Source organism: Spizellomyces punctatus (assembly GCF_000182565.1).
Source record: "Spizellomyces punctatus DAOM BR117 chromosome Unknown supercont1.6, whole genome shotgun sequence".
Classification (NCBI taxonomy): domain Eukaryota; kingdom Fungi; phylum Chytridiomycota; class Chytridiomycetes; order Spizellomycetales; family Spizellomycetaceae; genus Spizellomyces; species Spizellomyces punctatus.
In genome coordinates, this window is record NW_015971542.1 from 873,037 (window position 1) to 894,414 (window position 21,378).

The 21,378-nt window shown below is 48.7% G+C and overlaps 9 protein-coding genes across 10 annotated transcripts; 2 read left to right on the forward strand and 7 right to left on the reverse strand.

Moving 5' to 3' along the window:
- Nucleotides 1–80: 80 nt before the first annotated feature.
- On the reverse strand, nucleotides 81–2,364 carry SPPG_04048 (uncharacterized protein). Its single transcript, XM_016752293.1, has 9 exons — nucleotides 2,150–2,364; nucleotides 1,688–2,064; nucleotides 1,341–1,619; nucleotides 1,177–1,277; nucleotides 921–1,118; nucleotides 741–860; nucleotides 546–672; nucleotides 406–485; nucleotides 81–340 (listed from the first exon to the last, which is right to left on the reverse strand). Exons 1-9 carry the CDS (start codon nucleotides 2,248–2,250, stop codon nucleotides 152–154), a joined length of 1,572 nt encoding a protein of 523 aa, XP_016608986.1. The 5' UTR covers nucleotides 2,251–2,364; the 3' UTR covers nucleotides 81–151.
- A 95-nt stretch (nucleotides 2,365–2,459) lies between these two features.
- Nucleotides 2,460–5,458, reverse strand: SPPG_04049 (uncharacterized protein). Its single transcript, XM_016752294.1, has 9 exons — nucleotides 5,271–5,458; nucleotides 5,133–5,203; nucleotides 4,976–5,062; nucleotides 4,887–4,909; nucleotides 4,667–4,822; nucleotides 4,078–4,610; nucleotides 3,885–4,004; nucleotides 3,531–3,814; nucleotides 2,460–3,470 (listed from the first exon to the last, which is right to left on the reverse strand). The coding sequence occupies exons 1-9, from the start codon at nucleotides 5,342–5,344 to the stop codon at nucleotides 2,548–2,550; spliced, it is 2,271 nt and encodes a 756-aa protein (XP_016608987.1). The 5' UTR covers nucleotides 5,345–5,458; the 3' UTR covers nucleotides 2,460–2,547.
- A 181-nt stretch (nucleotides 5,459–5,639) lies between these two features.
- On the reverse strand, nucleotides 5,640–8,066 carry SPPG_04050 (ammonium transporter). Its single transcript, XM_016752295.1, has 8 exons — nucleotides 7,737–8,066; nucleotides 7,533–7,645; nucleotides 7,197–7,438; nucleotides 6,962–7,136; nucleotides 6,531–6,900; nucleotides 6,333–6,463; nucleotides 6,144–6,274; nucleotides 5,640–6,083 (listed from the first exon to the last, which is right to left on the reverse strand). The coding sequence occupies exons 1-8, from the start codon at nucleotides 7,833–7,835 to the stop codon at nucleotides 5,803–5,805; spliced, it is 1,542 nt and encodes a 513-aa protein (XP_016608988.1). The 5' UTR covers nucleotides 7,836–8,066; the 3' UTR covers nucleotides 5,640–5,802.
- Nucleotides 8,067–8,266: 200 nt separating this feature from the next.
- SPPG_04051 (inosine-5'-monophosphate dehydrogenase) lies at nucleotides 8,267–10,210 on the forward strand. The gene is made up of 2 exons (XM_016752296.1): nucleotides 8,267–9,445; nucleotides 9,510–10,210. Exons 1-2 carry the CDS (start codon nucleotides 8,320–8,322, stop codon nucleotides 10,049–10,051), a joined length of 1,668 nt encoding a protein of 555 aa, XP_016608989.1. The 5' UTR covers nucleotides 8,267–8,319; the 3' UTR covers nucleotides 10,052–10,210.
- Nucleotides 10,088–12,091, reverse strand: SPPG_04052 (developmentally-regulated GTP-binding protein 2). The gene is made up of 11 exons (XM_016752297.1): nucleotides 12,047–12,091; nucleotides 11,953–11,969; nucleotides 11,722–11,888; nucleotides 11,563–11,655; nucleotides 11,397–11,494; nucleotides 11,118–11,335; nucleotides 11,030–11,047; nucleotides 10,843–10,959; nucleotides 10,539–10,781; nucleotides 10,397–10,483; nucleotides 10,088–10,334 (listed from the first exon to the last, which is right to left on the reverse strand). Exons 1-11 carry the CDS (start codon nucleotides 12,066–12,068, stop codon nucleotides 10,317–10,319), a joined length of 1,098 nt encoding a protein of 365 aa, XP_016608990.1. The 5' UTR covers nucleotides 12,069–12,091; the 3' UTR covers nucleotides 10,088–10,316.
- Nucleotides 12,092–12,557: 466 nt separating this feature from the next.
- On the reverse strand, nucleotides 12,558–15,326 carry SPPG_04053. 2 transcript variants are annotated; one of them, XM_016752299.1, is made up of 4 exons: nucleotides 15,065–15,326; nucleotides 14,930–14,993; nucleotides 13,772–14,752; nucleotides 12,558–13,711 (listed from the first exon to the last, which is right to left on the reverse strand). In XM_016752299.1, the coding sequence occupies exons 1-4, from the start codon at nucleotides 15,084–15,086 to the stop codon at nucleotides 12,664–12,666; spliced, it is 2,115 nt and encodes a 704-aa protein (XP_016608992.1). In that variant the 5' UTR covers nucleotides 15,087–15,326; the 3' UTR covers nucleotides 12,558–12,663. The 2 variants fall into 2 exon arrangements, with proteins under 2 accessions (XP_016608992.1, XP_016608991.1); XM_016752298.1 differs by having other exon boundaries at nucleotides 13,772–14,756.
- SPPG_04054 (uncharacterized protein) lies at nucleotides 15,248–16,390 on the forward strand. Its single transcript, XM_016752300.1, has one exon. It carries the CDS (start codon nucleotides 15,652–15,654, stop codon nucleotides 16,267–16,269), a length of 618 nt encoding a protein of 205 aa, XP_016608993.1. The 5' UTR covers nucleotides 15,248–15,651; the 3' UTR covers nucleotides 16,270–16,390.
- Nucleotides 16,391–16,842: 452 nt separating this feature from the next.
- Nucleotides 16,843–17,902, reverse strand: SPPG_04055 (uncharacterized protein; the record flags this gene model as incomplete). Its single annotated transcript, XM_016752301.1, has 3 exons — nucleotides 16,843–17,273; nucleotides 17,335–17,742; nucleotides 17,800–17,902. 3 exons carry the CDS (start codon nucleotides 17,900–17,902, stop codon nucleotides 16,843–16,845), a joined length of 942 nt encoding a protein of 313 aa, XP_016608994.1.
- Nucleotides 17,903–18,608: 706 nt separating this feature from the next.
- On the reverse strand, nucleotides 18,609–20,716 carry SPPG_04056 (uncharacterized protein). The gene has a single exon (XM_016752302.1). The coding sequence runs from the start codon at nucleotides 20,476–20,478 to the stop codon at nucleotides 20,062–20,064; it is 417 nt and encodes a 138-aa protein (XP_016608995.1). The 5' UTR covers nucleotides 20,479–20,716; the 3' UTR covers nucleotides 18,609–20,061.
- Between the last annotated feature and the right edge of the window lie 662 nt (nucleotides 20,717–21,378).

Sequence of the window (21,378 nt, forward strand, 5' to 3'; positions counted from 1 at the left end):
CGTACTGTCATGATTGCTGCGCTTGATTTATGACCGCGGGCCCTTCTTTCGAATATGGAACCTCCTTTGTCGCTGCCCAAGTTTTCTCTTCATGTACACAGCGTACTGTTAAGCATTATTCCACAAGATTATTAAATTATATAAAAGCTCCCTAATCCCCTTCCCAAGCCCATCCCTCCCGTTTCTTCTCATTCATCTGTAATCTCCCTATTACAAAACTCTTTTCAACAAGTTCCATCCTGGCCAGTTCCTGTGCCAATTTTACACATTCGTCCATTTCTGTTGTGGTTTGTTGGATAGCGTCCCGGAGGGCTGCTAAGCGATTGGAGAGCATGGCAATCTATGAGAGTAGTAGGTTGAATACCTGGATTACGTAGAGGACTATTTTGCAAAAAAGATATGAACCTGCTCAATATGCCCATTTTCATCCTGAAGAACATGCCGCATCTCCTCGGTAGTATCCTTCAATACATTTCGCAGTTCCTCTGCAGTGGTTGATTTTAGCAATAGCAACAAATGCAAAGGATTTGACATAATGCACATACCAGCATCAGAAATCATAACCCCCTTCATTGGAAGCCAATCAACACTCCTTCTTAATCCATTCATGAAAGTATCGTAACCTTTTGAAAAGGCTTCCAAAGCTTGTGCAGCTTCTGTAATAGCTTTTTCCTAGATATTTTAAAAAACAAGTTAACCATGGAACTCTTATACTGTAAATTAGCGAAGAAACTGCACACCTGCTCCCTCAAAGGTCCAATAACTTTCACGAGCTCTTCCATCTGTCGCACCGTCTCCTCTTCACCATGTACTTCCTCCCGTAACTCTGTTACACGCTGCCAAAAGGTATAAATCTCCGCCTAATGGTCCGATATAGATATCAGTATATTGCATGGCAAACATCACAAGATGAATCATACCTCAGCCTGTCGCTTCTTCTCCTCAAATGCCTTTTGGGCATTCGCTCGTAAAAACGTCCACTGTAACAAGCGGTTTTCAAGTGCCAGTATGGTATCCTCGATTGGTGTCGATGAATTTGTTCTGGATGGATTCGACTGGGTTAGAGACGACTGTTTACGTGCTGACGGAGGCGCAAGGGAAGGTACGGGCGATGCTGGCTGATATTGAAGGTCAATACAAAGCATTCAGACTAGGAAAAGGATAATAGAGTATTACCAATGGGACAGCAGCCGCTTTTGCCAGCATTTGTGATGAAGATTTTGAGGGCCGGGTTTCTGCCATGGTACGCCGCAAAGAGGACCGAGGTGCGTCCAACTCTAAATACCATGTTCAGAATCAATACCCAGAGGCACCCGTCAACGTTCTGTATGCAATCTCACCTGACGCACGAAGCCCTCCTTTGACTACGCTCTTCGGTCCCATGCTCTTCCGTTTCAATTCCACACCTGGCGTCGCCATCACATTCCTCTCCCGCAACAGATTTTGTTCCCCCAAGACTTTTCTCACATTCGGGCGTTCAGGTCGACTCTCCACAACACTCTTTGTCAACGTCGATCGGACTGTCACAGGTTTGGAAACTGGTCTATGTACAGGTTGTGGTGCGGGTTTGCTCACTGCGGATGTTGTGGATGCCATATATCGTGATGCAACATATCTGACTGTCCATGGAATCAATAACCTATTTTCAGCATCAAATCAGTCAACAAGACCCCCAAAAAACACAAACCTTTCCTTTTCCGCCCTTCGCCACGTACAGAGTCCGCAACTGACGACACAGGCGAAACATCCACTTGAAGATCAACGCTGGCTGGCGAATCTCTCACTATCGCACGTGGCGTCGTATTTCGACTTGATCTACTAGGTGAACTTGCATGAGGACTGCCACCTCGAGGTGAACCAGGTCGAGGTGAACTATCGACTTTTGCCGCGAAACTTTGGGTTGAACTCATATATCTCGGTGTTCCGGATGGTGAAGACATGCGGGATCGTTGTAATCGCAGGGTTGGGGAGGGAGTATCGGGACTTGAGGAAGTGTGAGGCGAGGATGGGGATGGGTGGGAGGAAGGTGGGGTTTCGGTGGATCGTGGTTTCGGCTGTTTGGGTCTTTAGCAATCAATAGCAGAAAGTCAGTACGAAAAGATATCTAGAACAAATGGTCACTTCTTTATCAAGCACTTTCTTTTCATACTTTTGTATCACTCCTTTAGAGACCTTTCCTCCGGCGCTTCCTAGACCTGACGCAACACGTAGGTGTGGTTGCATAGGCCCTGCACGCCGGCGTGGGTCCATATTGGGCAGGATGGCTCTATTTGTTCGTCAATTTGGAATATTAGAAAGTAACTACATCGATATCTCTTGCAGCTATGGTACTATCGCGCGACATGGAACAAAATCCTGTCCTTGTCGTGCGGGATTGGTCAAGACGTGCTTCGAAAGCTCCTTCATCACGTCCGACAGGAGCGGACACAGCACGTGATCATCATCAAGATAAACAAACGTCAGGCCACAATACCAAATCCATTAGAAACTTTCCCAACTCAATAAAGCCAGAACATACAGATATAAAAAAACGAAACAAAGAAATATCTATCCATCTATACTGTAAAGCAAACTTCCAATCTCGGTCCTTCGTCTCTCCAAAATGTGCTTCTCATCCACTTCGTCCAAAATGGGGATGGGATCAGGAGAGTCAGACAAATCGGAATAAGCGTCCTCATCACCAGAGCCCTCAAAACGAACACTTCCAGTAGATCCGTATCGGTCTTCAGCGTGTAAGCCATTCACCGAACCGTTTAGAGACCGGTGAGATCCTTGGGGGTCGCATGTGCCATCCACACGGATATGGGGGCAAGGTGCGTGTTGAGGGACACCATAAGCTGGGTAGTAAGGCCCTACCTGAGGTCCTGATGGCGCACGGTCCCGCTGATGGATATCACGAATCATAAATTCAGTCAGGTCGTCGCCGTGGTCATCAACACCAGGATCTTTGAGAATCTCTGTGAACCATTCTGCAGTCATACGAGTCGCCTGCTTGGCTTCAGGGAGGAGAGAAAGCATTTGGAACATGGCATGCGAAACACCTTCCAGAATCTTGACTCGGACCATAGTGTCCGGATCACGGGAGAATATGTGCGTGCGAACTCGTTCTGGGGCAGCTCCGTTTCCTTTAGCAGTTCCGTTGGCGGTACCATTCATATGGGTGCCGTTCGCTTGTGCAAGCTTTTGTTTCTGCTTCTTGTCTGCAAGAGCTTCAACCCCGCCGCCATGTTCGACCTTGCGCATCATGCGCTCCCACTCTTTCCGTGCCTTTTGCTTGTTTTCGCGCAGACGGCCAGCAAATACTACGGTATCATCGACGAACGGATCTTTCTCGCCGCAGAGAAGATACGTTTTTGGGAAACGAGCCAACAGGTCGTCCGGTGCCATGACGGGACTCAGATAGTAGTCCGAGGCAAGATCAACTGGAACGGGCGATGTCCCTAGATAGAGAAGCGCCATGGCACGCATCACTGGAACCAAGAACAAATTAGGCGCGATGCGGCATACCAGAATCACATGTAAAGACATACTCTCTGGCGTGATGATCCGATCGGTAAAGTAGGACATGCGAGACGTCATGGACAACGAACTGGGAATTGATGGACCCGGAGGGTGCGAAGGCCGTGGCTTAAAGATGTGGTACCAAGATTTACTCCTGTCCACCTCGTCCTTCAAAACATCAATCTTCCGCGGAGCTTCCTGCGGCGTGAGGGGAGAGTTCTTTTTGATGTTGTGCTTTGATTCTGAAAGAGATTTGAGAGATAAATTCTTGTGGGATTCGGCGCGCATGAGTTTGAGTTGCTCCGATGGCATCCTGACGAGGAACGACACAATGAGCGAACAGGTACCTTACAAGAGCCAAAGAAACAGCAATTCCCACGTACCAGCAAGACATATCAAATGAAAGACACGGGTAAATAAGCACAAGGCCATTTGGTGGGGGAATGTGCTTTTCATAGGTTTCCAAGCAACGCATAACCACCCCTACAACCAAGTTCCCACCACTGAGTTCCATGTGGGAGGTTATTAGCGAAAAGGTCACGGCCTTGTTCAAGGGGACGACTACCAGACACTTACGCAGAATCTCCAACCATCACAATCTTGATGGGCGCCTTCTTCAATTGATGTCCCTGTGCATCCGATTCATACCACCCTTCGAATCCAATCGCTCCACCGTTGGACTCTACGATGCTCCTGTAAGCATCAAAGCATTCCTCCAATGCGAAAGGGTAAGGAAACTCGGGTGCTTTGCCATACTCTATGGCAACGATGGGAACTTTGGAAATGACTGCCCATTGCGACACATAGTCCTCGTGACACTTTGGCGGCATGGCCACAAAACCTCCACCAGGAAGGAGCAAGATGAGTTCTCGGGACCGTCGCAGCTCATCCCGCGTGCCGGTAAAGTACAGGCGAGCTTTTATGGGGCCCAATTCTCGATCGGGAAATGAGCTGACTGACGGCGGGTCTGGACGTTCAATGATAATATCTTCTCGGATCGCCACATAGGGACGGTCTGCAGCCGTCGCAAGGCGAAGGTAGGGGTTCATACTCTTTTCCCAGGAAACCCGCATCATCTCGATCGTGGGATGAGCCCTAAATTTGCGCACCTGCGAGACAAGCCCGTAAGCGTCGCGTCATAATTACCGACAAAGTATTTCCATACCTTTTCGTCGGCAGTGTCAGGGAACACCAAGTAAAAGGCGGCAAATAGGACCGACAGGATGTCCCTCAAGAACTTTGGGCGCACATTCATCGCGGTCAGGAAACCGGCGTCAAGACTCGTCAAGACATATGAAGCTCTATAAAAGTTGCGGGTATACTAGCAGAACGAACAAGAAGATTAATTCAAGATAATTTCACAGACTAGGTACAGGGGAACGCACCATTCTTGCCAGAGGTTCAGGTGCTGTCCAAAGCAACAACCGTTAGTAACTAACACCAACTTGGGAATCTTTCAACAAAGCGTACATACCATTCAAACCCAAAGTCAAGAAAAAGTTTTTCAAAATCCAAGCGATAGACAAGGTCCCAAAAACGATTTTCCACGGAGGAAGGGACGCTGGCAGACCACAATGAACATGTCAATACTTTGAACATCCAACAACAGTTGGACGACAAACCCAACCCACCAAACTTTTCATCCAGGTATCTCAAAGCCATCATGTTGGGTCCTGCCTTTGGCGACTTTATGATGCGATACCTAAACATTCCACAAATGTCAGCCCCAAGACACACAAGGCTGACTCCACATCTCCCCCGCTACTCACGCAATGAAGGCAAACACCAATACTTGTATCCGCTTCAGTCCCGCAGAGGGACGACCCAAGGCGTGATCCAGCATGATGGTCTATGCAAAAAAAAACAAAAAGGTCTAAAATGCTAATGTCCCTCCTCGTCGTCGTTCGTTCGTCGTCGTCGTCGTTTCGTCGGGCTTGCCCTTAAAATCTACAGATGGATTACCACGTGTCTGGTGCATCGTCACATGGGCTGTCATTTAAGGAAACTTTTTGTGTGACCATCGACATGTGAAAATTTGTCACAAGACCTCGTGACTCTCCTTTAATGCATTCGAATGGAAATGGAACGAACCATTTGATCTATCTAATTCAATATTGGCAAAAGATGAACAACGCAGGTGCTTGAACATGTTAATTGTATTTTTCATTCCCTCCTAGCCTATAAAATATAATAAGAATCCTATGCGAGGAATTATGTCCGATCCGCTATGTACAATAGTGGGAACCAAACAACTTTCCCTAAAAATCTTCCATACACACTGCCTTTAGTCACTCTTTCTATTTACGCAATCGATTCCGTTCGACGAGGAGAAGTGGGTCGTCCGTGAATACCATTGGCTGGTACGATTTCAATGGCGAGATCTGACGCATTGGCGGCATTCAGCGCCGTTGTCGAACTATCGGGCAGTGCGACCCGAATTTCAGACATTTGCGCTAATGGGAATTGCTGCGGAACACCATTGCCGTTGCCATGTGTCCTTTTGTCAACATGGTCTTGCGCTTCTTGGGAACCGTGTCCGAAACCGGCAATGGGAGGAACGGTTTCCGGTCGATGGTAGTTGTCTGCATTACGATTCTGTCAGCTCTTGTCCTTTCCAGGTCACCAAATGCATGGATACATACATGCATATTCTCCAATCTGGGCCAAATCCAGTCCCAAACTCTCGTGACGCTCCTTTACGCGCAAGTGAAGTCCAGGCGTCTTGTCCAAGAGGTAGAAAACAATATATGTGAGACAGAATGACCACGCGGCACTACATGTAGTGTTAGCACAGGCGAGTGTCGGGTTGGTCAAGAAATGCAACGACATACACTGTGATGGTCGCATATAGGTGAATCCAAAGTTGCTTAAAGTTGCCATTCATCCATCCACCATTAATCCCCTGAGTGTCCAGCTCAATAATGGACCGTTCGGCAAAAATGGCCGTAAGGAGATTGCCAATCTGAGGATAAGAGATGGATGAGTCAGACAGCGCAATGGTCGGGTCTGTGCGTTTTCCAGGTACATACCACGCCGCCAACGCCGTGAACCGCAAACACGTCCAGTGTGTCATCAATTTTCCCTTTGGTTATATCGGCGACAAACCGACATACAGTTCCGGCAATCACTCCAATGACCACGCCGGCCCATGGCTCAACAAACCCAGCTGCTGGTGTGATCGCCACAAGACCAGCTACGGCTCCGACACAGAAACCGACCGCTGAATATTTATGGCCATTGTATAGGTAGTCCCAAAACATCCACACCAGACCTGCTGCGGAAGCCGCTAGGTTGGTGACTAGGATCGCCATTCCTGCGCGCCTGGTGGCTGTAAGCGCACTTCCCCCGTTGAACCCAAGCCAGCCAAACCACAACAATGCGGTCCCGAGGATGACATATCTACGCATCCGTGGCCCAATGAGCACAAATGATGGAACTTGAGTAACTAAACAGAACCTACCCAACATTGTGGGGTTTCTCATCGGCGATCCTCGTTCGTCGTGGTCCCATATAAATAGCAAAGGCGAGACCAGCAAACCCAGATACGACTTCAACTGGACATCCTCCAGCAAAGTCTAGGTATCCCCGGGCTCGAAGCCATCCGTTTGGTGCCCAGACCCAGTATGCCACAAAATCTGCTCAAGCAACTTTAGTTTTTGGACATGAGCAAAGGCCCAACAAGGAAACAAACGCACCGTAGACGACAGTTGTCCATATGAGAATGAACAGCATACTCGGCAATATTCTTGTACGATCTGCAGCCGAACCAAAGGGCAATGCCGCCGTAAGTGCAGCAAACATGGCTTGGAACATGGCAAACACATCAGTCGACAAGACTGTGCCGGGGTAAAGCTCTTCGCCGCCATTCTTCAAACCGGCATAGTGGCCATTGCCAATGAACGGTCCGCCGGAAGGTGAAAAGGAGATGGAGAAGCCCCTGGTATTAAGATCCGTGAGTCTCCCAGTGTTGCACTCCCTAGTGTTGGGCTCCCTGTGTTGAGCAGACCCAATGTGCGGTAAGGAAAACTCACCATAGGAACCATTGGATCGAGACGATCGCCAGCGACAGCATGCAAAGGTGCAAAAAGACGAGAGCATTCTTGTGATGACTCAAGCCAGAGTAAAAGTAACCCAACCCAGGAATCTAATACACATGCACACACACGAAACGTGCTAGTGCGTAAGCACACTTGCGAGATAAACAAAAACCAAACAACGTCATATCTCTCACCCACCATGATAAGCACCAAGGCTGAGCATAGCATGACAAAGACGTTGGCCGCCCCGTCGGCCGTAGCCGGCGCTTGTCTCGGTGACAATGTGTTGGAACTCATTCTTGTTGGTGGGTGGGAGGGGGGGTATCGACCTAGTGCGTTCGCCAAAACACACTCTAGAAGAATCCTTCGTTTTCCTTTAACGTCCCCCACCAAAGGATCTACTCCAACAAAAAGATCAAAAGATGCGATAATCTAAACCTCCCCTTCCTCGTCAAAACAACAAAAACTCACACGACAAGCCCAAAAAACAAAACTAAAGTGGAAGATAAGATATCACGCTTATCAAATCATACTAAGCAATCTGTTATCTCCGAAAGTGGCCGCTTGTGGGGATCTGTGGGTTAGAAAGGGGGTTTCGGAGGGGTCATAGTCACCTGACTTGTCATAGCAACAGAGGCACAGCAACCTTCTGCGCCACGCATATCATGATTGGTCGATGATGCTGTGCCACAATGGTTGTGTTTGAATTTGTTTTTCCTCTCGTGAAATGTCAACTCCGCTCCCCTCCTCCATTTCATTTGCAACATCGCACGAACGAGAAATGGCCGCCGAATCTACTCCCACCACCAACGGTCCTGCCACCACCGTTCCTGCCAAGCGGCCCTTCCCCGACTTTTCAGAGGCTCCAGCTGCCAATGCAAACGAATCCACAGAACAACGCGCCAAGCGGTTGGCAGCTCTCTTATCCACTCCTGTCAAGGATGGTCTTACGGCCGAAGAGCTCATGAACCCCCAATTGTCGGGTGGTCTTACTTACAATGACTTTCTCATTCTCCCCGGCTATGTGGACTTTCCTGCCAGCATTTGCTCACTCGAAAGCAGAATCACAAAGAGATTCACCCTCAAAACTCCATTCCTCTCCAGTCCCATGGACACTGTCACCGAAACCCAGATGGCCATTCACATGGCCTTGAACGGAGGGTTGGGTGTCATTCACCACAACTGTCCCGTGGAGGAACAAGCCGACATGGTCCGAAAGGTCAAGAAATTCGAAAATGGTTTCATCACGGATCCAAAATGTCTGGGCCCCGAACACACTGTCCAGGACGTTTTCAACATTAAGCAGCAGTATGGATTCTGCGGCATTCCCATCACCGAGAATGGAAAGCTCCACTCTAAACTCCTTGGAATCGTCACATCCCGCGACATTGATTTCCTCCAAACTTTGGAAGACCGCCAACGCCTTCTTAAAGATGTGATGACCACCGACCTCGTGACAGCACCACAGGGTGTCTCCCTCTTTGAAGCCAACACAATTCTCAAAGCTTCGAAAAAGGGCAAGCTCCCTATCGTTGACGGTCAAGGTCGTCTCACCGCGCTTTTGGCCCGCTCCGATTTGGTCAAAGCAAGAGACTATCCCTGGGCGTCCAAGATGCCATCTAGCAAGCAGCTCCTCGTTGCTGCGGCCATCAGTACTCACGACGAAGACCGTGTCAGATTGCAAGCTCTTGTGGATGCTGGTTTGGATATTGTCGTGTTGGACTCTTCCCAAGGAAACTCTAGCTTCCAGATCGAAATGATAAAGTACATCAAGCAAACCCACCCTCACATTGATGTCATTGCCGGAAACGTCGTAACACAGGAACAAGCAAGGCGGTTGATCGAGGCTGGTGCTGATGCATTGCGGGTTGGAATGGGTAGTGGAAGTATTTGCATTACTCAAGAAGGTATGTGTTGCCAGTTGGCCAGCCGGTATACGACTGTTAATGCTCACCTGACTTGGATTGACAGTCATGGCGTGCGGTCGTCCTCAAGGAACAGCCGTGTTCCGGGTATCCCAATTCGCCCGCCAATTCGGCGTACCTGTCATTGCCGATGGAGGTATCGGCAATGTTGGTCATATCGTCAAAGCCCTTGCCCTCGGCGCCTCGGCTGTCATGATGGGCTCTCTCCTTGCAGGCACATCTGAATCACCTGGTGAATACTACTACCACGAAGGCCAACGTCTGAAAAAGTACCGTGGAATGGGATCAATTGATGCCATGGAAAAGGGTGATGCGGCTGGAAAACGTTATTTCTCAGAGGCGGACAAAATCAAGGTGGCTCAGGGTGTTGCGGGCGCAGTCGTAGACAAGGGATCTGTAAAAAAGTTCTTGGGCTACCTTGCCACCGGGGTTCAGCACTCGCTGCAAGACATTGGAACAAGAACTTTGGTGGATTTGAGGGACGCAGTTGTCAATGGTGAGGTGCGATTTGAGAAGCGTACTGCAAGTGCGCAGTTGGAGGGGGGTGTACATGGATTGCACTCTTATGAGAAGCGTTTGTTCTCGTAAATTGCGGATTTTACTTTTGGGGGATAGTAGATAGTTTCGATAGCTTGATCACTTAGGTAGAGCATTTTTTTCATTTTTTTTTCGATGATGTGCCGGCTTGATTAGAAGGAGCCGCTCTTGTATACATTTTTTCAAAACTGTAATCTCTTGTGTTCAGAATTTTGATGCATCCAAAGTGGGTTATAACGCCCCGATTCCTTGTAGACAATCTATAAACATAGCCAAAGAAACATACACATGTATCCACGTCTCAATGTTCACGATATTACTTCTTTTTAACAACCTGCGCTTGTATACATTGTCAGCTATCTTTACAGCAGAAAAAACAACCGACTCAATTCTTGCCTGTATCACATCCTCATCCTCTACTACGTGGTTTAACCCTACTCGCTGTGGGTTGTGTTTTGTGGAAGTCCCCCACACCAAAGCATACTCAAAGTCACGTCAGCACACAACCTCCTCTAATAATAACAACACCAAAACTCACGTTGAACTCGTCTACCAAACTCTTGTGAATATTCCGACAAACGCCTTCAACTGTAGTTCCTCTCTTTAAAATCAATCCGCCATCAAAATCAGGAAACTCCCCTCTCTTCTTTGTGTAAACTCGGATAAGATCCAAATGATGCCATATTTGGTCGATAAGATACTCGAGATTTAGATCGGATTCGCAGGAAACAACGACAGTGTTGGGTTCGCGGGCTAGAGAGTCTACTTCTTCGATAGATATCTAGTAAAACGTGTGAGATATCCGAGAGGACAAGTAGGAAAGACGACGGCGATCCGCTCACCTCGTCGATTTTGTTGTAACAATAGAGACAGGAAATGTATTTACGGTTGCCAAGGACGACATCGATGAATTGATCCACGGTGGCGTCTTCACGAATTAGCACTTCAGCGTTATGAATCTTCTCAAGAGAGCGTGGGCGAGTAAGCCAGATGTTCACTGATCACTGAGAGGCAGGCGAGCAACAATACCTTGTAATCATGTAAAATCTAGTCAGAGTATAAGCAATTCAACAGTCAGCTCTATTTTCAAAGTTCCCAATCGCCACATTCATCATACCTGGTATACCATCCTCTCATTCAAATGTGTTAACTTGCAAGTACTGTTAAAAGAGATACCACCGCCCTTCTTGACTTTGAAATAAATATTTGGCCTGTGCGTATTGATTCTGATACCGACAGCTTCAAGTTCGGCTTCGAGAAGCTCTCTTTGGCGGGGGCCCTTCGTTGCGTCCAGCATCATCAAAATCAGGTCGGCGGTTTTGGCAACAGCAATGACTGACAATGGAACGTGAATAATATTATCCGGATCATGGAGTAAACATCTTCTCCGTCGTACCTTGTCTTCCACGACCCTTCCCCTGTGCAGCGCCTTCGATAATACCGGGAAGATCCAACAACTGGATCTGTGCACCATTGTAATGAATCTTCCCTGGACTGCAATTCATAGTCCATCATTAGCTGTCATGTGATCCAGCCCCTCAGTCCACCGACATCTCACATACATGCAAGTCAATGTTGTGAACTCGTACGATGCTGCCTCGGATTTTGTCTCGGTCGTTTTAGATAATAGGGTAGATTTTCCCACGGATGGAAATCTGAATCACAGCATCAGCAGAATTCGTGAGAGGAGAACCCCCCAAATATCTCACAAAGTGTCGTACCCAATCATTGCCACTCTCGCATCCCCACTTCGGACCACATCGAAACCTGCACCCTTCGGTCCGCTCTTTCCAGTCGGCTCAAGGAGCATCACCCGATACCGGGCGAGCTTTGCCTTGAGCAGACCGAGATGGTACTCGGTCGCCTTGTTCTTTTGCGTTCGCGCAATCTGTGAGTGGAGATTGGGTTCTGTTAATGGTAGTTCGCAAGCAAACATGTCCAAATGCCCTCACTTCACGCTCAATATCCGCTGCAAAAAAAGGGCTTATTTCAGTTTCGTGAGGAGCAGCTGGAGCTAACAAAGGCGGTTTCTTACCCCGCACTTACCAATCTTTTCTGTAATTCCCATTTTTGCGATCACCAACAACCATGCGTTTTGGCCGAACTGGTTTTGATGAGCACCCACGTGAAATGTATGTACAATCCAACCGTCATTCGAATGATGTTTAACCTGTCAACCACATCGCCAATTCATTTGGCTCTCCTGGTTAAAATACTTTCTGAGATTGGGCACGCTGTCACGAAAGGATACTTGAGCAAGAGTTAATGGTGTGGCCCATTATGATGATAGTATAAGCGGTGTGGCATTCATCGGCATATAAATGCGCTGTTAAAACACTTGGTTTTGTGAGCGAAGCAGCAAGAACTTCACGCTCATTTTGGCACAGGCTACAGTCACCAGCTCAGCTTTTTGAAATAAACTTTCTTTTCCAACTTCCAGGTGCGATTATCTTTTCATTCGGACTGTTTCGAGTCATTGAACCCTTGGTCCAATATGTTCTCCCAGCAATGCATCTGGGAAACAAAAAGAAAGCCAGATGATTTTGAATAGATAGTAAGCAACATGCGAAACACGACCAAGGAAGCCATGTCGAGCATCATAAAGTGCAATTTTTTCAATCCATTCCCACATAAACACAATTTAATACATTGGAGATACAATATCATCCTTCTATATCAAATCCACCAGATGTGGGCGACCCCATCTTGCTCTGGTGTCCTGGACTACCAAATGCAGCCCCAACAGGGCTTCTTCCTTCTCCTCTGTCCTTTCTAGGTGCTTTATATGTAAACCCTGCAAAGGCCAATCTTTTTCTCATATCCAACATGTCCTCAGTCTCATCCGCAGCTCCCTTGCTTTTCCCTCCCCAGGCTTCTTTGATCACATCTTCCTCGTTCACTTCATCAAAATAGGATGTGTCCACTTCGCTTTTTAGATCTGGACGGAATGGCGCTGGACGGCTTCCCAATTCATCCCATTCAATATCACGGAACCAAGGGTGTTTTTTTATTGCTGCCGCATCTCCTTCACCAGACATTTGCGACAGCGGGGAGGTTACAGATGCAGCGGACGCACGGGGTGTTGTGTTGGATGACCTGCGGGTAGCCGACATTGGTCCGCTACCTAATCTACTCTCCTTGTCACAAATCAGCTTCATGATCAGATCTTGTGCTTCTCTGGAGACTTTTGGCTCAGCAGGAAACCGCAAGGTTTGTCGCCAGTTGACAATTTTGAGTTTAGTCTGTTGCCGGGTTTTACTGCAAAATGGCGGGAAGCCGTAGAGCATTTCGAAAATAATTACGCCTAGAGACCACCAGTCGCACGCTTTGTCGTACCCAGTCCCGAGAAGAATTTCTGGAGCCATGTAGTTGTTCGTTCCAACCACCGAAAATGCTTGCTGCTTTCGATTTGCATCCCTCCAGCGCAGAATCTTGGTATGCGGCGGTGGAGCGAAGATATCAGCTTCGGATTCACCAAGTAAACTGGTCTCAGTCGACATTGAAGACAGCCCTGTCAAGGAGGATGGAGATGTGCTGGCACTGGGTTCACCGTCCCCGTAGGCACGCTGCATCGTGATTCTTCGCTGCTCTTCATAGTATGCAGAGTCGTGGGCCCAGTGAAAGTCTGTAGCTAGCCCAAAATCAGTGACTTTGATATGGCCGTCTGCATCAAAGAGAAAATTGTCGGGTTTGATGTCCCGATGGATTACTCTAAATTGATAATATATATGAGTGATCAGATCCTGACTTTTGGCATTCTGTCAATCGTACCCGAGTTTATGCACTTCTTCGATAGCCAAAATCATTTCTGCTGCGTAATGTTTGGCAAAGTCCTCCTCAAAAATATCCAACTTTATCAACAAGCTCAAAAGATCCCCGCCGGGCATAAAGTCCATCACAAAGTACAAGAATTCGTTATCCTGAAATGTATATACCAGCCTCACGACCCAATTGGCACACTCAGCAGCCTCTGATAAAAGGTCCCGTTCAGCACGAACATGACTTTCTTGATTCCGCTTTATCGCTTCCGATTTCTTGAGTATCTTCATGGCAAATATATCACCAGTGCTCTTCTGTCGGACAAGCCGGACAACCCCAAAAGCTCCATGCCCAATTGTCTTTATGGACTCAAAATCAGCTATGGAAAGCTTTTCCCGCATACGACGCATGCGCTCCGATTCACGGTGAAGCCATTCTTGACGAACAACGCGTTTCTCAGACTCGGTCATTGTCATGTTTGATAACTCTGATTCAAGCTGAAGACGCCTTTTTGCTCTTGCGGTAGGGCCAGATTTGTACAGGCGGTCAAAATACTGCTCAAAATAAATCTTGGCAGCGACCGAGCGCTCTACAGTGGCACGAGACACGCTAGTCTTGCTTCCGCCAGCCGTTGACGGCCGAGAAGAATTCTCGGTAATAGATGTAAAGGATTGAACACTGTTGCTTTGTACAACGGGAGCTTCCGGTGCCCTGTCGCCGACTGTTGGTGGTGCTGAAACAGAGTTCCTGGCATCACCCTGTACGGGTCCTTTCTTTTGCCATGGCTGTAAGAGTGCCTTGAAAGACCGTACGCCTTCTGCTGGTTGCCCTGAAGGACCTCCACTGCCTGAAGCCAAGGTGCCTCCGCTGGATGTCACATAGTTTTGGTACTTTGACTGGTCATCAACTCTCGGTGAGATGTTCCGTTCCAAGGTATTTAATCTTTGTAAAACGGTTTCCGCTTGATCAGGAGTTGCAGCATGTAAGCGATGACTGACTTGTAAGAATAAGGGAGAGGAATGAGCCAAGCGTAAGAAACGAAACAACCATTTTCATGCCCTCGGTTCTGTTGTACTGTCACGGCGTTACCCAAAGGGTTCAACGCTCCTCTGGACATTCACGGCCAGAGCAAACAGACATTATAAACCAAAGAGATTGAAGGATACGCACTCAAAGTTGTTCGGCGCGGATATCATATCTTTAATTACGCGCCGTTTCGCATCTTTCTTGCTTGCTTTTTGAGGCAGTCCAGAACGTTAATACAAGCCCACTCATCAAAATCGTCGATAGAGAATGTAAACCCACATTGTGCAGACGGTTCGGCCATGGTTAAGTAGGTTTGCACTCCTGCGCTAGGAATGAGTTGTCGTCCAGTTCGTTTGTAGCGCGCGTTTGCTCTGTGCGAGTCGGGTGGTGAGGGCTCGATTACGTAAGAGTTGTTTGTCAAGGATCGCAGTTTCCAGAAGGACGACGATGTCCGCTACTTGTTCACCATTAAAGAAAGCTTTCTTGCCGGATGTCCAAAACCCCTCTTTGCTACTGTCAGGTTCCTTTTAGGACCATATCATTCATCATCGCAACTTTCTCTGGTTATATTAAAGGACCGTGCGTGTCTGGTTGAGGGTATCTCATGCTGTTTGCCCATTTCGGGCCACATGTACGAGGGATGTTTCTTGACACAGCCTGGGCTTGATATCTATCTTTTCAAAGCACTATTCTAAAGTTATTTGGCCCGCCGGGTTTGCACGCGTCTCGGTTTTCTGAACGGTTACTGCTTCGTCTATAAAAACCCAGTTCTTCTCCATCTTCCCTCATTTTCTGCTCTGGTCAACGTCAAATAAACTGCCCTCCAATTTAGCTTCCGTCTTTGCACACTATCAACAAATATCATCATGCATTTGACCAGCGTCTCTCTATTGCTAGCAGCAGCTATGGCAGCAGTGAAAGCTCTCCCTGCTCCTCAAGGGGGTATCCCTCAAGGTGACTTTAGCGTTCGCCCTACGCCCGCCTTTGCAACGATTCCCGCGCAACTCAGTGAAATCGCTACGCTGGTTGTCGAAACCGAAACGGCCACCGCAACCGAAACTGCGACCGAAACCGCAGCTGCGACCGAGACTGCGACCGAAACGTTGGAAACACTCGAAACTTCAGTCGCTACAACCACCACCGTTGCTGTAACAGAAACCGCTACGGCAATCGTTCCTGCAACCCTCGGCCCCATCACGCTGGGCGTTACAACCGATGCAGCCACGGCAACCGCCTCGGCTCCTGGTCCCGTTGTCCCGAGCCCCGTTCTTCCTCCCATTTGTCGGCGGGCAGGCTGTAATGGTGAACTCTGCGTGGTCAACTCTCGCGATGCTGTCCTCAGCCCTTGCGTGTGGAAGCCCGAGTTTGCTTGCTACAACTCTGCTACCTGTGGCTACAACGCTACAGCTCGTGCTTGCGGATGGCAGAACACCGTCTCGCTCAGGACTTGCATTAGCGCTGCACGACAAAGTGCCCAGATCTAGTGCCCCCAATTTCAATGCAGTGTTGGGAGAATTTGTACAATGAATGTCTGTAAATCTGATATATGTAATAAATGTTAAGTTTTCACCGTTTAACCGGAGTACTGTGGTAACAATAATGAGCCCTGACAATGCGCAACCTGTGGTTCAATGACCTTTGGTTAGGATTGGCCAGATGAGGACGGGATCTGGGTAGATTTTCAAAGTGCATCATTGATGTGCATGCATTGCAGCATGATCCATTTCTTTGCTTTGCGGACCTGTGAGACACTTGTCTCGTTGAATTTCAAAAAGGTTTCCGCTGTGTTGAACTCTCGCCGCACGTTGGAGGACGTTACGGGCAATGGTGAGATGCCAATCTTCCCAATGCATATATGGAATCGCAGGGTTTACCCCACTCCCGCGGTCTTTCCCCCGCTATTACTCAAGTACGCTATCCTAACGACACTGTTCTGTTTGTATGTATCATGTGGACAACGTTTTCACTCTGCGCATATTTGTGCCAACTTTGGCATAAAATAATCAAAATATGTAGAATCTATATAATGTTACTATGTATTTAATGTCTCTTAGAGTCTATTCCTTAGTGAGATGGGCAACTGGTTCGTCTCCTTCCACCGTGGTCCCACCATCACCCCAGTCACAATTAGAGCCTGCGACATCGGCAGTACTGTGCCCAGTTCTCACCGATCCTCGGTCATCCCACGCCTGCACTCTTGCAGTCGACTCTTGTATATCTCTCAGAAACGCTTCTGCAACCATACGGGCATCTTCATAAGAAATGGCAGACCCCTTATTGCTGCTTACGCTTGGGGAACGGGTAAAGGGTGAAGCTGCGTGTGGTCTGGATGAAGAGGATTTTTTTGACATTCGACTTCCTGACCTTCTGAGAGCCGGTGCTGGTGTTGTTCGAGACAAACTAGACGGTGTGTATTCTAGGTTGGATCTAGGAACGGTAGCTGCAGATTCCAGAAAGGACAGAACCGTGTTAGAAGGGTTGGTAATGTCTGGTGTTCCCGTACTTTCAGAGACTTGTAGTTCCGCACAAATATCAGATTGAAATAATACCTGGATCGCTCTCTGGAAAACTTGTCAACCCCATGAGAGATGAAACCGTTTGAAAGCGACTCGCTAATTCAGCTCGAGCAGCTTCATCGCCTTGTCTTGCTTGTCGCGCTAAACTCTTTACAGAAGATCTGCCTAGACTCGCCCTTTCACTGGCGACATTCCTCACGGTAGAGGCACGAGACTCTCTGCGTGCCATGTTCGGGGGTCCATGAGGCAGAGGAGTTAAATAGTCTATTGGAGGTGGTGGGAAGAGATGATCGCTCCGCGGCTTCCCGTAGAGCCCGCTCATGGGCGTGCTGTCCTGCTGGAGCATATCGCGATGCGCCCACCAGGCAGCCTGTTTGGCTCTCTCGCGTTTGATGTAGATCCAAGCACTCACGATGATAATAGTAATTAGCAATGCGGCCGCTATTTTACGCTCTTAGTATGGTAGTAGTCTGCAATACTTTGAGCTATTTCTTTTACCTGCCGTCACTCCTGCTACAATGATGACTATGTTTGAATCGCCATTGTCCTGTGAGCTCGCTGGAGCACTGACTGGTGCAGCTGGCGGCGTCGTACTTGCCATACTGGCAGTTGCGGTTTGAGTTGTACTAAATCTTGTGCTCATCGTAGTTAAAAGTACAGTGCTAGGGTCAAAGTGGGAGGAGACCTAGGCAGTGTAAAGAATATGTGGAACCAGGTTTGATCGACCTGCAATCGTCAACACACGACCGTGAACAGCGAGATACTGCGTTCCACAGCACCCAGAATATTCAGCTGGTAAGCAAACGGCTGCCTCTCCAGTATTACAGACAGCAATTGAGAGTGCAGCCGCTGATGATAAAAGGGTCAATTTTGAGGGAAATCTGAACCGTGCTTCTGTCAAAATGATCAGCAAATCAAAGGTCCGACTGGTATGTTCCGGGAAGCCAAGGCCATATTGGTCAAATATCAATACAGGCGGTAATTGCTGGGTTACCGATAGATTTTGGAGTCCGACAGATGAGATCATGGCTTTTTGGCAGAGCAAGACATTGGACGTTCAGTATCAAGAACTTGCGAGGGGACGCACATGGTCGGCGGCTCAGAAAATTGCGCATACATAGGCGCACGTTTGCAGCGGCTCGGCGCCATGAAGTTTGGCAGCGGTGGGCGGATTTTGACAGCTGCCTTGCGGAGAGCAGAGCTGCTGTGCCACATGCGCGTTGTCCAGCGTTTGGTCATCAACAACGGAATTGAGAGATTCGATTCTCCGCAAGAAACCGGACAAGGTTATTCATGAAAGTACTATGGTGGGGTATATCGTAGCATATATTAATGGTGCACTGTCGCCGATCTTTGCAAGCCCCAGCCCTTTCCTTCCCTCCCGCGCCCACTAACGTTGGAAATGCAGACTGTTAAGCGAGTACAAACAGCAGACTCCGACTAGACATCATTCCGCATTCCATTACCCACGTTACAGGAACGTAATACGATATGACGCCCAGCCCCTTGTAATACTTGCACTCAGACAACGCATTATCAAAACCCACCCGCCTTCTTTGCAACCCCAAGCCCTCTCCTCCCGCTTGCCCTCTCACCCTCACCCACAGCCCACTTGACTTGCGCGACTGGGTCGGAGGCTTGACTCTCATTGGACCTTCGCATCTCGTTCGATAACTTGGTTGAATAATGGTGTAGAGTGTCCTTGACTCTCGTTGGACACAATACCTTGTAAGTAGCCGCCATCGACAATATCATTGGACTCGTCAGCAAGACGAGTGGCAGGACGCAGAGTCTGCCTCCCACACCAGCCGCTGTGGTGGCAAATCATAACAAAGTATTTGCTAGCAAAGAATTCTAGACAGTTTGCGGTTGAGGGACGGTTTGTGAGCCCCGGCGGCGAGGATACCCGGATGCCTTCACGGAATGTAGTGCCGCTGCCGGTCAATCCCACGCACTTTCAACTACCCGCGTCTTTCCAGCTTTCCACGCATAAAATGATGATGAAGTTTGCTCTGCCCGTCGGATCTCGTCCGCTAACTTGGCCGAATAATGGTGTAGTGTGTCCTTGACTCTCGTTGAACACAAAAGCTTGTACGTAGCCGCCGTCGACAATATCATTGGACTGGTCAGCAAGACGAGTGGTAGGACGCAGAGTCCGACTCCCACACCAGCCGCTGTGGTGAGGGCCGGATGGGAGTGGACAAATGCAGCCATTGGTCTAGTGGCGCCCACAGCCCGTACCAGGAGGGGGTGTGGGCTAGGCATCTCGCCTCCCTTCGCAGATGGTTCCGCTGCTGGAGCCACGGCGGCAACGACTTCGGTGTTTTGATCGCAGTTACGACAGGCTGTGACGAAATCGCTGTGATCTTTTTTGATTTTGGATCTTCTTCTGCCTCGGTAATTGGATCAGGCTTGATGACCGTGGACACCTCGTTGCTTTGATCGAGAACGACGGCGAACTCTTGTGTCCCACACCCCACCCACACCTGGCCGACAACCGGCACCTTGACTCTCACCAACCTCACCCTCCGCTACCCAAACCAACCCCCCGTCCTCCACATCCCATCTTGGATCGGTTGCCGGCTGTTCCACCGGCTTTCATATGGTTTGTCAACCGATGCCTTTGTTGGCCGCTTCTCATACGGTTTTCCTGCAAATGCGTTCCGAGATTGAGCGACCTTTAACCTCTTCATCATCATTTTGTGCGTTGAAAGCTGGAATGATGCTGGTAGCTGAAAGTGCGTCGGATTGACCGGCAGCTCATCTTCTGAAGCGACTGGATCGATCACCAGTTGCTCTCTCTTTTTTTTTCTTGGTTCTCTTCTGCAAGTAGTTTGCCATGGCCTCTTCCACCAACTTTCTCGTGTAGCTCGTAACTGGGGAGGGATTTGATGCGGGCGTCATGGTGAAAACCGTGCGTTGAGCTGTTGAGTGGTCGCGTAGGTAGACTTGATCATCGGCGGTGACCACGTCTGTCTCGTCATTCGCGGGCGCAGACTGTGGGGTGAACGCGAAGGGCTCGACCGTGGACAGGGAATGAGTTGGGGGTGCCGCATTGGCTTTCGACTTTGGTTTCCTCATCGATTTCTTTGGCATGTCTGAAGAGACGGGAGGTAACAGATGCAGCTGTGCAGGTTGAAGAGAGTAGGAAGATTGACAAATGTAGAAATGTCTCATGGTGGGAATCGAGTTGAACGATCAAGAGTAAGAGTTGATGAACGGCGGGAGCGGTTGGGTGGTCGCTTTTTTATGCTTTTCACCAGAGGAATCTGGCCCTGGTGTATTTCTTGACACGCCAGCTGGGCCAGATTTTTCAACATCTTTTTGCAACTGGCACAAGCTGGGCATAATCAGCTACGTGTCTGACGCACTAGCGGGCCACATTTTAGTTTCGCTAGGCGAAGGGCAATGATGCAAGTGGCACGAGCGGGCCAACGATGAACCAATCTATCAGCAGCTGGGCCATTGTCGTGGACTAAAGAAATCATCCTCCTTGGAACACGTTCAACGTTATACGAGTGTCGGTGTGCGATGGGACGATAGACGATGCCCACCTCCCCTCATCATCCAAGGGCAACATGCAGATTGGTGGTTCTTTGGGCCGCATCATATCAAAGTTTGCTTTTATAGTTTATTTTGCAGGCGATCTGAAATCGCATGTCCGTGTTTTCATCGAACAACCCAGAGCATAGTATATTCCATAATGTCAATCGTGGACATGAGATGAAAACGAGAATTCCATGTGCTTGTGGACGAGCGCAAGCGGCGGAGTAGCGAGTGTGCATTGTACGCGCGGCTACACACTTGCTCATTCGAAAAGTGGAAGAATGGAAGAATTTAGACCTTTAGCAACGCAGTCCCCTTTGGTACCACCCACGGTCGTCCTCCCCTACGGGTTATAGTAAATTGCCAAACATCACACAGATTGGAGAAGTCTCCGTGCAGCAGATCTTTGGGCCCTTGACTTGTGGACGATGGGGACCCTCAACCAAAACTTTAATAATCCTGCGGACGACATGTGTAGCTGGCAAAACCTAAAGCCAAAACAAGTCTACAATTGCCAATGATCTACGGGTA